This window comes from Thrips palmi, unplaced genomic scaffold (assembly GCF_012932325.1).
Source record: "Thrips palmi isolate BJ-2018 unplaced genomic scaffold, TpBJ-2018v1 HiC_scaffold_12, whole genome shotgun sequence".
NCBI lineage: Eukaryota > Metazoa > Arthropoda > Insecta > Thysanoptera > Thripidae > Thrips > Thrips palmi.
The window spans coordinates 1,390,916-1,405,526 of NW_023144623.1; the positions used below are offsets into that span (position 1 = coordinate 1,390,916).

Below are 14,611 nucleotides of genomic sequence, written 5' to 3' on the forward strand. Positions count from 1 at the left end.
CGGCGCGTACCCCTAGTTTTAGTCGGTCGACCCCCTTTTTTTTGAAGATCCTGATCTGGCCAACTGGTAAAAGCGGCCGATGGGGTCGGGACCAGGACCATTCATCTTGTCTCGTCGCCCCGATTCCAAAAATACCCCTATGTGCCCTGCTAGCACCAATAATGGCGGAAATCCCCCTCCCTCTCATGTAAACCATGATGCACCTGCAGCAGCACTTGTGTGACCCGGAAGGGAGTTGCACCACCGGATTACTTGTTTGGACGGTACTCCTGAAGTACCTTCCAAATCTGATTACTCTAGCTCAACTCCTTCCTTGTACACAGACGCCAACAACAACAACACACAGACACAAAGGCAAATGCATAGCCCCCCCCCTATTTTTTGAATAGAAGGGCGGGCCAAAAAGTCAGCCAGAAAAGAGGAAATTTAAGAAAATATCATGATTTTGACTAAAGCTAAAACTTCGATATCCTGCCACAGCCACACGGGGTGAGATATCGCAAAACCCTTTGGCAGGGGGTCTTTTTATGATGACCCCTACCCCCAAAAAAAGTTTCATCAAAATCGGAGAGATGAAATTCCAAGCGTTCGTTGGTTTGGCATGGAATCGCCCATACACATTTGGCCAAATAGTCTCTCTGGGTTGTTAGATCTAACATCGGCAATAACGGTCGCACACGGGTGCTTATTTCAGTGTTGCCATCTTCGGTCCAGCCATCAGTTAACCAAAATTCGGTATCATGCGAGGTAACTTGGGACAGTCATGTTCTCCTGTTTTCAGCACTCCTAGCCTCTTAGGAAATTTCTGACCGGGTTTCTGACCTAACCTGTCCTGCGGATGTTGTGCTGATGATGTGAAGCGATGCGTACTTATGCAGTTTTGTCTTCTGATGATGCATATTTGATTACTATTCAGAAAATGCATGGAAAGTACCAGACGAAAGGAGAGTCCAACGTAGAGTACTGTATATAGTCACATTTATTGCAGCTCCGAAACCTGGGTTCTAGATGTTGCCTTTACAATTTATTTGCTCCATAAACGTCCTAAGATACATGAGAATGCAGGTAATTTCCTACTGTCGCAAGTTGACCCCGGGCAAGGGTTACGCTGTGACATTGGGACACCCTTTCGGGGCCGGTTTCTAAACGTCATAATTGCGGCTAATGAACCAGAAAAGCATGGAATCGTGTTGAAATTGGGTTTTATTTTGAACGATGTTTTATCGACTATTTTGCCTCGGGGTAGTTTCTTTTGTCCACTTTAACCAAGAATCGGCTTACTTGACCATCCTTGTTGTTGACTGAAGGGCCCATACATAACTTACGTTGAGAGGATTACGCCCTGCGACAAGGGGTCCACGGATGGACGGTGGGCCATCTTCATGCGCGCCTCTCGCTTCAACCGCTACAACCCTACTGAGAAGCAGAAAATTACCGGAAACCTGACACTACTTCAGACCTTTGACGACACCGCTTGGGTGAGTGAACTTACCACCTCTCACTGTTAGAAAAAGTTGTGGGATAACGACAAAAAGTTCAACAGCATGATTGTTATAAGACGACAAAATTGTCAAAATTCAAAACAAAACAACCATCATATTACAAAAAACTTGTTTTAAGAATACAAAATTGTATGGTTACAAAAGAATATGCTCAAAATCAAAACAATAAAAGTATCGTTATCAAACAATAATTTCATCTCAAAACGACAAAAGTCGTTCAAAGATTGTTTGACTTGTAGGATTACGATGAAATAATCAAATTTGCCATATTGTCAAATATTCCGGCAAAAAGTCTGGGAAAGGCACATCTTAATTAGCATGAAAACTTAATGCTATTTTGATAACCTTTCATGATGAACAGCTGTGTTTTTGCTCACCAGTCTGCCTCAAAGGTTAAGGGGAGGTTCTGGTGAAAATCTTGCTATTTTCCGGAATATAAAATATGAAATCTTTCTTCGAGGAGACTAAAATTTGACTTTTGAAGGCACATGCCAGGCTCTGAACCCAGTCGAAGAATCTTTATGAGCCTATTTTGGCTGTATTTTAAAAAATCTTCTTGCGCATACTATTTTGTCGTAAGAGCTTGACCTTGACATTTTTCACTTCTTCGCTAAGTTTTGAGACTTTTTGCCGGAATATTTGACAATATGGCAATTGTGATTATTTCATTGTAATGCTAGGAGTCAAACAATCTTTGAACGACATTGTCATCATGTAATGACATTGTCATCGAGCAAAATCAACTAAGACGGACCACTTCTTCCGGTGACCCTCTCCGATTTGCCTGATTTTTTGTAGGCTTAATAACTAGCTTAAGGAGAGTCTAAAGCCAAAATATTAGGTCCGGCAAAAATTTATTGCCCGAGATATGGCCAACTTTAGTTTAACTTTTGGAGAAAAAACACGAATTTGGGTATTTTGGACTAATTTTACACTTTTCACAGTAGAGGGCTAAAATTCGGTCACTTTACGTAAAATTGGCCAAGGAACAAGAATATGACCTCAGATTTGACCTCTGACGAATACCGGAAGAGTAAACCCCCCAAAACAACCTAAAAACACATAAAAAAACAGATTTTTCTTGGGGTTTCTGGGAAAAATATGTGGACAAAAACTTTTGATGATCTTATCTTGTAGAAAATGGCGCGATGAATCGAATGAGACCACGCGCAGATTTTTATGTCAAACCGTTTAAGAGATATGGCGGTTCAAAGTATGAAAATTTTGCCATTAATTTTTAAAAAAAATGTAGGTTTGGAGCATTGTTTGACGGTTTTTGCCTCCTTGGTGTGTGTGGGTGTTCTTATCTTGAGGTAAAAGACGCGCTGAATCGAATGAGACCACGCACAGACCTGAATCTCAAACCGTTCAGGAGATATAGCGGTTCAAAGTATGGGCACTGTAGTCCGCCCGCCAAACAGACGTGTTTGGCGGGCCTGCCTTGTCGGGTGTTTCAGGAGCTCTCCCGTGCCCATACTTCAAACCACTATATCTCCTAAACGGTTTGAGATACAACTCTGTGCGTGGTCTCATTCGATTCAGCGCGTCTTTTTCCACAAGATAGGAACACCCACACTCACCAAGGAGGCAAAAACCGTCAAACAATGCTCCAAACCTACATTTTTTTTAAAATTAATGGCAAAATTTTCATACTTTGAACCGCTATATCTCCTAAACGGTTTGACATAAAAATCTGCGCGTGGTCTCATTCGATCCATCGCGTCATTTTCTACAAGATAAGATCATCAAAAAATTTTGTCCACATATTTTTCCCAGAAACCCCAAGAAAAAACTGTTTTTTTATGTGTTTTTAGGGTGTTTTGGGGGGTTTACTCTTCAGGTATTCGTCGGAGGTCAAATCTGAGGTCATATTCTTGTTCCTTGGCCAATTTTACATAAAGTGACCAAATTTTAGCCCTCTACTGTGAAAATTGTAAAATTAGTCCAAAATACCCAAATTCGTGTTTTTTCTCCAAAAGTTAAACTAAAGTTGGCCATATCTCGGGCAATAAATTTTTGCCGGTCCTAATATTTTGGCTTTAGACTCTCCTTTAGTTAGTTATTAAGCCTACCAAAAATAAGGCAAATCGGAGAGGGTCACCGGAAGAAGTGGTCCGTCTTAGTTGATTTTGCTCATCATGTAACGACATTGTCATCATGTAACGACAATGTCGTTGATTGATGATTTGGATCCAATGACTGTGAAGAGGATATGAGTTCAGCCAATGTCTATGATAATTTTATCGTTGAACAGCACTTTCATCAAACTACGACATTTTATCTTACGACATCTTTCTCAATTGACAGCAACTTCTGCTATGAAACTTTACGACAAATTTGTCGTAAACCAACAGCAGTTTTTCTAACAGTGCTGTTAATCAAAACTTACAGTGGTGGATCCTGTTATATTTTTTTGAATGGGGGGGGGAGCATTTTTAGACTTTGCCTACCTTTCAGGCGGCTTCCTACACTGTGCGAAAAAAACAAAGTGAATCCCGTTAATTTTTTTGCCGGGATTTACTGTAGTTCAGAACACAGGATTTACTGTGCCTGGCTACAGTATCTACTGTACCTGGTACAGGATATTCCGTACTCCACTCCTGTGGTACAGTAAATCCCGTACAAAGTACAGTAGATCCTGTAAAAAAAGTACAGTAAATCCTGTACTCTGAACTACAGTGACAGCTGTACTAATCGCTACAGGATTTACTGTGATTTTTTCCCACAGTGTAGGGTCCAGGGAGGGGCAATTGGCCTTTTGACCCTCCTCCGCGCTCGGAAATGAAAAGCATCAAGAGGACGTTCTTGTAAAGATCTTACTTTCTTCAAACGGCACCCTGATCCTGTTGTAAAAATTGGTTGAACATTGTGAGGGAGGTTTGGGCAATTCGTAACAAACACCCACATTCACACAATGAGGGCTTTTGAAGGAACTGTGAGTATAAACAATCTTCTATGTTATCGATCTCATCGGTTTGGAATCAAGGTGGTCCATTGTTGGCTGAGCGATAGCGAAGCCTGTTACTCCAGTGGGGTTGAAAAGTTTTTTCTGTCTGTCTGTCTGTGTGTGTCTGTCTGTCCGCACTACGGCTCGACCGATCTCGATGAGATTTGGCACACTCTTTAGGCATGTTTTTGGCTCAGCACACGAAAAAATCTCACCATCGTAGCTCAACTGGTTCAGTTTTAATAGCCGAAAAACACCTAAAAACGGCGAAAAATCGAGTTTTCTGCAGGCAGGATGCCTTCTGTCTTGAAGAAGGGGGGTGAGCGATTCTCACGTTTCGGGGTAGTTTTGGCGTCTCTGATTTGCCGAAATTGAGAAATATCCAATTAAGTTTTTCTGATTATTCGGGTCCTGGATGATACTAGAGTTATGGCAATGGTATTTATAGTAAAGACCTTGTACTACCTTCCTAAAAACATGAGCCATAAGGTATTCCCATACGTTTTAGTGGATGTTTTGATCACGGAAATTACGTTATCACGGAAGTTACAAAGTGTGAAAATCGGCTTTAACGGCTGACTCGGGCTTGCTGTGGCTTAAAAGTCGTTCCAGGGTCAAATGATACTCTAAGCCCGACATTTAAGCGGAAAAAATTTTCACCTAGTGCTGCTGCAACATTGGGTAAAGGGTGCCACGGAAGTTACAGGTAATTGTTGATACACGCCATTTTATAATGCTCTAGCCCGCTTTGAGACCGTGTACAGCATCTTAGAATTCCGCGACCCATGCAATTATTATATCCCAGGGACTCCACTTTGATGGCTTGTGTCATGGAAAGTTAAAAGTTTGGCTTGGGGAGAAGTCCAGAGCTGCCTTTTCGAAATTTGTGTAGTGAAATTCAATATACGGAGGACATTTTTCGTTGCAGCATAAGTACCTTTGAAAGAAGTCTGGCGTATTGGTCTTCAGTTGAAATTAGCTCGAGACATGCCAAGCTTCGAATCCTCATCGACAGTTGGCAGCATTTTCGAACCACACCGCCACACTGGGGGCGGAAAGTTCGAGTATGTTCTCTTTGGACAATCACGGAAGTTACATTTAGGGTATTCCAAACGCTACGTAGACCAATCCAACGAACTTGAACTTTTCAAAATGTGTGCGATTAGTTGGCAATGGCCCTCCCTAACATCACAAACAAACCCCATGTCGATATCTGCGCTCGTTTGGGCACAGGAGTCAGAAGAAACGAAACTACCCCGAAACGTGAGAATCGCTCGGGGGGGTCTGGGGGGCGGAGCACCCCAGCCTCGATAAGTTCAAAGGTTACAAGGGTCAAGATAATGTTATCTGTAGATGAAGCAACTCTACCTAGAATGAAGGGGGGTCTGGGGCCGGAGCCCCCCAGCATGCAACAAGTTAGAAGTAACCGACGATGGACAAGCCATTGCCTGCCGAAGGCAGGCTAGCGCCGCAGGCCAAGGTAGGCCAAGGTAGGCCAAGGTAGGCGTACGCCAGGCGCGGATTGGAGGAACAGGCAGCGAAACATCGCGAAGCCTGTTACGACAAGACGCGGTCTAGCGTGAACCTACCTTGTAAAGATTGATCGTCAATTTACATTTGTAGAAATTATTAGTTAATTTATGTTGACAAATGAGAATCATAAATTTCCATAAGTTTCTATTATTACTCTATGAACACTTTCTGTATTCCTTACCTTAAAAATTATTCATTTACTTTCAATACCTAAGCTACCCATTAATGACATATGCTTTACATCGTAATATTTATGGCAAAAATTCGTTGTAAAATTTTACTGCTTTCAAAGCTATGTGTATGTATCGACACGTGTTGGGAGGCCACGGCGGCGTCGGGGAACGACCCGCACTTCTTGAGGGGCTCGATGGCCCCGATCTCGCGGAAGATCTCCGCGTTGCATTGCTCCTTCTTGATGCCCGCCTCCATGCAGAGGAAGGCAGCCAGGTTGCGCGCCTCGCGCTCGGAGCTCAACACGGGCACCAGCCTCCTCGTTCCTTCCCGTGCTAGGCATCGGCACACAAATCGACATGATCGAAGGCTTAATTTTGGCGTGTGGTGAGCCAAGAATATACCCAACGACCTTGCTAAATCTCAATCAAATCGGCCAAGCCGTTCAGGAGAAGGAGCAGTCTAAAGACGCACACACACACACACAGGTTTATTGATTACAATGAAAAAGATAGTTTAAGAAAATACTGAAGACCAGGAGTCTGTACACAATATTTGCAAATCTTAAAAAAAATGAATATATTTCCACATACACTGTAATGAAAGATCGTTTCATATCTAAAACAAACCTATAACACTAACACATTGAAGCACTTTCTGCTTTGATGACTTGTACATCAACTCTCATTGAAGTTCTCAGTGTTAGATTTATCAAAAAATTACACTAGGAGCTGTGTATTATCTGAAGTATCTGTGAAAATCATGGCTTGTGCTGATTCATAGGCATCCTGAGAAATGATTAATGCGTCTACATCGTTATCCGAAAATTGTTTTATTGACAGAAAAAAAAGTAATATTTGAGAAACTTTACGTCAGAAAAAAAGAACTTTTGTTTTGCTAATTTTCTGTGAATATTTTTTTAGAAAGTTATCACATAAAAATTGAAAATTTGTTTTATTTGAATTTTCAGAAGCAGGAAACAAAGAAAAAACAAGGAAGAGAGCAAAATTAATACAGATTTCAAATGCTACAGTTGGTTAAACTGTTAAACAGGTTGCAAACCTACTGCGCATGTCCGAAAACACTCCGATCAAGAAGTATTATTGGATAGTTCTACCCGAAAAACTGCATTCGAACCGACACCAATTCTATTGTTGCATCTTGTCTACCTGCAGTCAAAGAAATTTTTCACTTCGGACGTGCTATTTCAGCTTTTGGAGTAAGCTGTACAGACCCAAAAAGAAGCTCGGCTATTGGTCCGCCCCGGCTCGGGCTCCCCCCACTCCCTTTTTTTTCCTTTGACGAGTCGAGTTTTGCCATGGAAACGGCGATTTTGACAGCAAATTTCTCAAAATTGGCCGTTAACTTTTTAACCAGATTTCAGCATGAGAATCAGCGTTCAAAGTTCTACAAGTCTGCAAAATCTCATTAAAATCGTATAGAAAATTTCAGGGATCCTTAACTTACCTCATAAGGGCATCATAACGTTATCATAAGAGTTAAAGTTATTACCCTTAACTTCGAACATCTTTTCAAAAGGGTAGGTTATTTTTTTATGTCTCGAATTTGTGTGGATATACTTTTGCAAGTATTTTCATAAGTCCGTACCCTTAACCTTTAGCGAACATTGTCTTATGTTACGTTATGACAGCAGTGTCAGTTAAATGTTGAGTTAAGTTAAGGATCCCTGGAAAATTTCCGAAATGCATAAAGGGTCACACAAATTGAATCTCGGGCCGGCTGAATCCTGGGTATACTATAAGGCTACTTCGTGCCTAAAAAAGAAATGCTGTTCAGTGTTCGCCTCTCATATTTGTACCGCTTTGTCGCAGGCTCACATGAGGATGGATATACGAGCTAACAATGAGTGGAAAAACGGTGCTTTTGTGCTCAAGTTCCCGAAGATAGGGTGCAGCATGTTCAGAGCCAACGTACCGTCCCTCTTCAAAGCTGTTTACAAAGGCGTCAGCATGACAGGTGCCTGCTCGGCACCTCCGGTACGGAAAAGTTAGAGAATTTTAACACCAAAATGAATTTTCTGGCGCGAGTTTTCCCAGGACATATCTCATTGGAGAGGGCTCATACATGTCTCATTGGTCTTTTGGTGCATTTACTACGGAATAAAACGAAGCTTCAGATAGTCTGCGTTCTGATCTGATTCAAAAGTATAGGGGTAGGTTGGGTAAGAAGAGCGCACTCGAGGCTCGGGTAAGAAAAGAACACCCGTTAAATCTCCGAACTGAAACTGCACCGCTAGAAATAACTACAACAAAAGTGCACAAATTTCTGGCAAATTTTTTATCAGGTATTTATTGTACTTTTTAAGTACAACAATTGTTGTACAAAGTACAATGAAATCGGCATGACGAGTGCTGTGCAGTCAAGGCCTCGTTGTGGTTTGTACAATTTTCGTTGTACTTTTAACAATCCCTGTTGTACTTTCACTGTACAGTTTTTGTTGTACCTTTGTTGTACTATCCACACTTTTTCTCGCAGTGCGATTTTGACAAAACTTGAACTAATGGCAAGTGAAAGGTCTCCAATTTAGGGTTAAACGTGTATTGAGCCAAGATTGGTGGTCTCCTGGTTTGAAATCGCAATTCTTTTCGTTGTACTTTTCTTACCCTTTTCGAGGAGTTCTGAAATCACATACATTTAAGCATGTTGTACGTAATGTGGGGAACTATAATCAATGAACAGTGATCCATTTCATTAGGAAGGCATTGGATTACAAGTTCACGAGAGCAGAATAGTTGACTCCTCATTTGGAACTTCTGTACACTGCAAAGTACGCGCTTTGTACTTTCCTTCCCCAACCTACCCCTATGAAGCTACAAATGGGCAAAAATTGAAGTAAACTGTCCATACTTTGGACAGGCCACACAGGCTCCTACGGCAAAAACCTTTCCGAAACTTGAACGTCATGAAGATAAATATGCTGTGGATTTAACGTCCTGTCACTGCTCTATTCGTTTCTGTCTAAAGTTAAGGTCATTGTCCAAGGTTAGGTTTGGTTGACGGATCTTAAACCGCGACAAAACTATGAGTTTGACAATCACCATAAAATTGACTACGATGAGCCATCTTCATACGCCCCGCCCCCTCTCAAAAATAAATGTGTCAAATTCAAATTTTCAAGGACACCACCCCAAAGTTGAGAAAGTTCCAAATTTCAAATGTTTCAAATTGACATTTGTTACCCTTTTTTGGTACAAGCTCTGTCGCCCGTGGCTCTGTCAAAAAGGCCTGGAATAGTAGCGGTCCGAGCTTTAAAGCTCAATAAAACAGCCAAATGTTTTTTTTTGTTTGTTTGACGCTGCGTCAAACGAAAAGCAGTCTGTTTTAACGAAGTATTTAGAGCATACATACAAAAGCTTACAAAGAACTTCTTTTCTTCGTATAACAAAGTAAATTAGTTTGTATTGAGCATTAGTATTATGCTCAAAATACTTCGAAAAGGTTTTAAGCGTGCATTATGTATGAGGCTCAGTCGGAGTATCTGCGATAATAGAGTAAGCTCGTGTTACACTTCGTCGCAGCTTGTAATGTATTGACAATTCCAGGGGGTGTACGTTTTCGATGATCCGGTGGATTGGGCCTTTCCCAACATTCACGTGTTCCCGTACGGCCACTACTATCTAACCTTAAACACCGGACAAAGAGACTCCAAAAATGCCAGCCTCTGCTCCCACGTGGAGCTCCGATTCATTCCAAAGTCCGTCGTGTAAGCATCGTATCGTTCGTTTCACACTCGGCTCAACCAGGGTCTTCAAGCTTAGAGAGTGTCCTCTGGATGCAACGGCGAAGAGAAGGGGAAACAATTTCAAACAAATAAAACTAGTGGAAAGAAAAATTACTTTGTAAATTGCTTTACTTGTCCACTGTAATATCCCTGTTTTTCGTGTTTTTGGGTGTGTGTATTTTAATGGACAGAATAATCTGTTACTTTGTAAATGCTCAGCTCTATGGTGCAGCATCTCTAGGCATGCCAAGAGTCAATAAAATCTCGTTATAATTTCAAATCAAAATTATTTCACTTATTTCAAATTTATTTCGATTCATATCATATTTATATTTCAACTTATTTTATCGGTTTGAGAATTAAAAGCTGCACCCACGAACTAACAAATTCTACTAACGATGGTACCAAACACCAGACGGTCTCAAATATAAGTCACTCTTTAAACCTTGCGAACCGATGTGCTTGTAAGCTTGCAAACAATCCGGCTTTTTCGCTATGCAACTAAAGCATCAGTAGGCTATTGCCAATTAGTAGTTCGCAACTTGCTATAAGTGCTTCTCAATTTGAGAAAAACCTGTTCGTATTGCGAACCCTTGCAAACACATTGTTCTCAAAATTGCGAACTATCAGTTTCGTAATACAATCAAGCCAAACTTTTCGCAAAGCTCCGCACCGAATGGTTTCGCTAGGTTCTGTGAGTGCAAAGGGCAGTTCTGGCAGTTCGTCACTCTAAAAATCCATGACCGGACCGGGTGAATCACTCATTGAATGGAGAGCCCCCTTTTCAAATGGCTTTTTGTGGAGTGGGGCATCTCGTCTTGCTGCCGGGACCTGATCTGTTCCTCATGGACAAAAGTATCTCCGTCAGAAGCACAAGCCCGGCACTGACCAGGCCGTCGAGGAGAATAGTGAACATGGGTCGAGCGTGCTTTAGCCTGAGAGGCTCAGCCCTCGCCGACGTTCTGTGGGTGGGAGGCTTCTGCCGGCCCGTCACGGTGGTGTCCCGGTTGGCAAACCTGTCGGCAAGTCCAGCCGCCCGCCAGCGGCCCAGGAACTTCCTCAAGGACGCCTCGAAGGGCGACCCCGGCATGACGACGTAGTTGGTGACGTACTGCTCGAGCGGCAGCTGGAAAGTGTGCACGCGCGTCGTGTCGGCGACCATGGGCGGCAGCTCGGTCTCGCCCGGCCTCAGCAGCACGGCGGCGGTCCGCGCCTCGCCGATCAAGTCGAAGATGTCCGTGAGCGTGGTGCCCGTGCCGACAGTGTAGTGCACCCTGTGCGCCAGCCCCCACGCCTGCAGCGGGAACAGCGACGCGTGGAACGGGTTGTGCATCATGATGGTGAGGTTGCTGGCGGCCAGCTGCTCCACGGAGTCGATGTTCTCGACCGAGTTGCGCACGTTGAGCTCGCTCAGAAGCTGCCCCTGGTGGCAAGGTGGAATGTCTGTTAATTTCGGCGTGCGCACACTGTGAGAAAATGGTACGGTTTTCGCTGTTAGTTTATTAAAGGAATTCGCCGTACTTGGAAGTTAGAAGTACACTCTGCATTCTCAACAGTGAACTCAGTACACTCTCTTCAGCGTGTGCTCACGAGCACACACACGAGCGTGTTCTCAACAGCATTTATTTCCAGGATCTGAGCACACTCTCTTTAGAGTGTACTCATATAGGCACACTCTCGTTGGAGTGTACTCATCTAAACACACTCTCGTCGGAGTGTACTTGAAAGTACACGCTGAACATAGTGTTCTGAGCACACAGTTTAGTTTGCAGAGCAGTGTTTACTGTACTTCGTGCAGTGCACTAGCTGAGAGGCATCCATTTCTTTACAACAAAGTTAATTTGGACGATTTTAAAAATTCCCTCGAACTCCTTGGAGTGGAATAAATGACTACATCTTTCAAAAGCAGTGTACAAACTACGGTAAACGCCGTACTTCCAGGTACGTTGAGCACCGAGGGGGTAAACACTTGCGTAATCCCCGCACATAAAAGTCGGGTATTACGCCGTAATACGCGTAATAGTAATACATTTTCGGACCAAAAGTAACAAAAAATGTCAATTTTCAATGAAATCGAGGCGTAATACATGCGTAATACAAGTGTAATACCCCGTAATAGGGAGTAGTCTGTACAAGGTTCACCGGAGTGTTTACCACATCGTTGAGCACCGTTAGTAAATAAACGGCGAAAACCGTACATTTTTTCTCAGTCAAAAACCCCTAAATTTGGAAAGGGTTTGGTTGAATTTGGTGGGTTCTGATGTACACACTCGGCTGGAGTTGCCCTTGCCTGGTAGGTGGTGGTGAGGACGACGCCGGCGAGGAGCCAGCAGCCGAGCACGGGGCGCCGCAGCACGCCCAGGGCGCCGGGGAGGGGCGCACCGCGGCCCTCGAGCACTGGTAAAACCAAAGCGTAACTCTATGCTTGAGCCAAGCATAAAGTTATGCTTGAAGACGTTACGCTTGAAATCAAGCATAGGCTAGAAATTCCCCCATGCATTTAGATGGGGGAAATCTTGGCGGATGAGCCTGTTACGCTTGATTTCAAGCGTAAACTGATTACGCTTGAAAACAGTGGGTAATACTACGCTTTAGTTTTACCAGTAAGGGCGTCGGCGGCGAGCGGCCCGTCAGCGCGCAGCAGGAACACGGCGGCGGCCACCGCGAACACGGCCGCGTACGTCGTGAGCCACCTCGTGACGGAGAACTCGTCCGCCAGCACGGACAGCGGCTCGCGGCGACGGCGGCGCGGCGCTGGCACCGCGGCGATCATGTGCGTCACGGCCCACGGGAAGGGCACGAGGTGCAGCGCGGCGCTGAGCGGCAAGGGCGAGGCCAGGACGTCCAGCCGGCACGCCACCGCGTGCTCCAGCTCGCCGTCCTCCTCGCTCATCCAGTACGTCCTCAAGGCCACGCCGTGGTGCTTGGCGAAGTGGCGCAGCTCGCGCTGCCTGTCCTCGGCCCAGCGCCGGATGCTGCCCCTGAACAGGAAGGGGTTGATCCGCGCCTCGAACACGCCGTCCGCAGGGCGCCGCCACTGTCGGCACGGCCGCGCGAACGGCTCCATCGGGAACGCCCAGCCCAGCTCGGGGCTCCAGTGGTTCTCCTCGGAGACCGGCGGCGGGTGCTCGCCGCACGTGCACGGGTTGCGGTAGACGGTCGTGCCGCCGTCTGGGGCCGTCAGGAGCAGCGCCGCGTTGAAGAGGCACTTGTAGGCCAGGCCGCGCACGGCCTCCGCCGTCGCGTTGGCCGAGCCCGGCGGCGAGCCGGCCCACATGACGGTGCGGGCCAGGTAGGGCATGGCGCCCACCGGCATGGACTGCACCAGCACGGAGAGCGTCTCCGCCACCACCTGAAATCAGGGTTTCTGAACTTAACATTCAACTAACACTGCTTTCATTACGTAACATAGAACAATGTTCGCTACAGGTTAAGGGTAAAGACTTTTGCACGTATCTCCACTCAAATTCAAGACATAAAAAACATTTTTTATCCTTTTAAACAGAATTCAGAGGTTACTTACAGGTTATAACTTTAACTCGTACGATAACGGAGAATACTGTACGGCCCTACGGAGAATACTGTAAGAGCCTACAGAGAATATTGATAAGAGGGCTACGGAGAATCCTGGCAAAAAAATTAACAGAATTTTCCGTACCTTTTTGCCACAGTGTGGTAACTACACACTAAATGTCTTGGGACTTTTTTTGTCCCATGAATGATGCAATTTTAAGCACATCCGGTGGTGATGCAATTTTGTGTCCGCCAGGCGGGACAAATTGTCCAGTGAAAGAACAACTTGTTGCAGGCGTCGGACAAAATGTGTCGCCAGGCGGGAACAAAATTGTATCAGCGCCGGATGTGCTTAAAATTGCATAAATCGTGGGACAAAAAAAGTCCCATGACATTTAGTGTGTAAACTGCGCTACACTGTTAAAAATAATCGTAAATTTACGACATTTTGTAAAACAATTATGTCGTTCTTAAACGACATATTTTGTTACGACTCAAGTCGTAAATATACGATATATTATATATATTGTTTCCTGCAGTTTTTGATATGCTGAACTCAAAAATGGCTTCCTAATTTTTCCCAGACTCACGCATTACCGAATTTAGACCAATTTAGGACCAAAATTTTTGAATCAAGTTTGACATTCATCCCATTTTTTGTGAGCTGATAACGAAAATCGCTTCCACCCAGACCTACATTTCACCCCATATGAGACCATAAGTTGCACATCTCGTCTACTTATGCAAAGCCCGAAGCGCACAAACTACTTCGCATCGCTCAGCCACACTACGCGCCCACACTGAACGGCGCGTACCCCTAGTTTAGGTGTAGTCATGAGTGCAACCTGTTGTCGGAGCTGGTATTGTTTAGGTTTGGGCATCGTCCCTGCTGCTCACCAGCACGAGGGCGTCCTCCATGGTCATTCGCAGTGCCGCGTCCCGCCAGACGCTGTCGTCGAAGGGCAGGAGGGTGACGGCCGCCGGCGCAGGCAGGCGTCCCAGGACAGCGCCCAGCCAGGGGGCGGATCCCACCACGAACAGGCGGGGGTGCTCGCTGTGGCCGAGCAGTCTCGGCACGAAGGACAGCGCGCACACCGCCTCGGGGTGCGAACCCAGGCGGGGCGGCGGCACCAGGGCGCGGGCGCCGCACCCCAGCAGCAGCATGACTAGCCCGCACCAACCAAGAATCTCGGAACGCCTCGG

At 45.0% G+C, this 14,611-nt stretch overlaps 1 protein-coding gene across 4 annotated transcripts in view; it reads left to right on the forward strand.

Annotated features, from left to right (window-relative positions):
- LOC117640573 overlaps window positions 1-10,298 on the forward strand; it is a 63,091-nt gene extending 52,793 nt beyond the window's left edge. For 3 of the 4 annotated variants that reach the window (XM_034377147.1, XM_034377148.1, XM_034377149.1), the window contains exons 2-4: window positions 1,308-1,478; window positions 7,986-8,150; window positions 9,717-10,282. In XM_034377147.1, the coding sequence (XP_034233038.1) occupies window positions 1,383-1,478; window positions 7,986-8,150; window positions 9,717-9,881 (426 nt within the window). In that variant the 5' untranslated portion in view covers window positions 1,308-1,382 and the 3' untranslated portion in view covers window positions 9,882-10,282. Of the gene's footprint in view, window positions 1-1,307; window positions 1,479-4,230; window positions 4,438-7,985; window positions 8,151-9,716 lie in introns of all 4 variants that reach the window. The other variant, XM_034377150.1, reaches the window with a different exon arrangement.
- The last annotated feature ends 4,313 nt before the right edge of the window (window positions 10,299-14,611 follow it).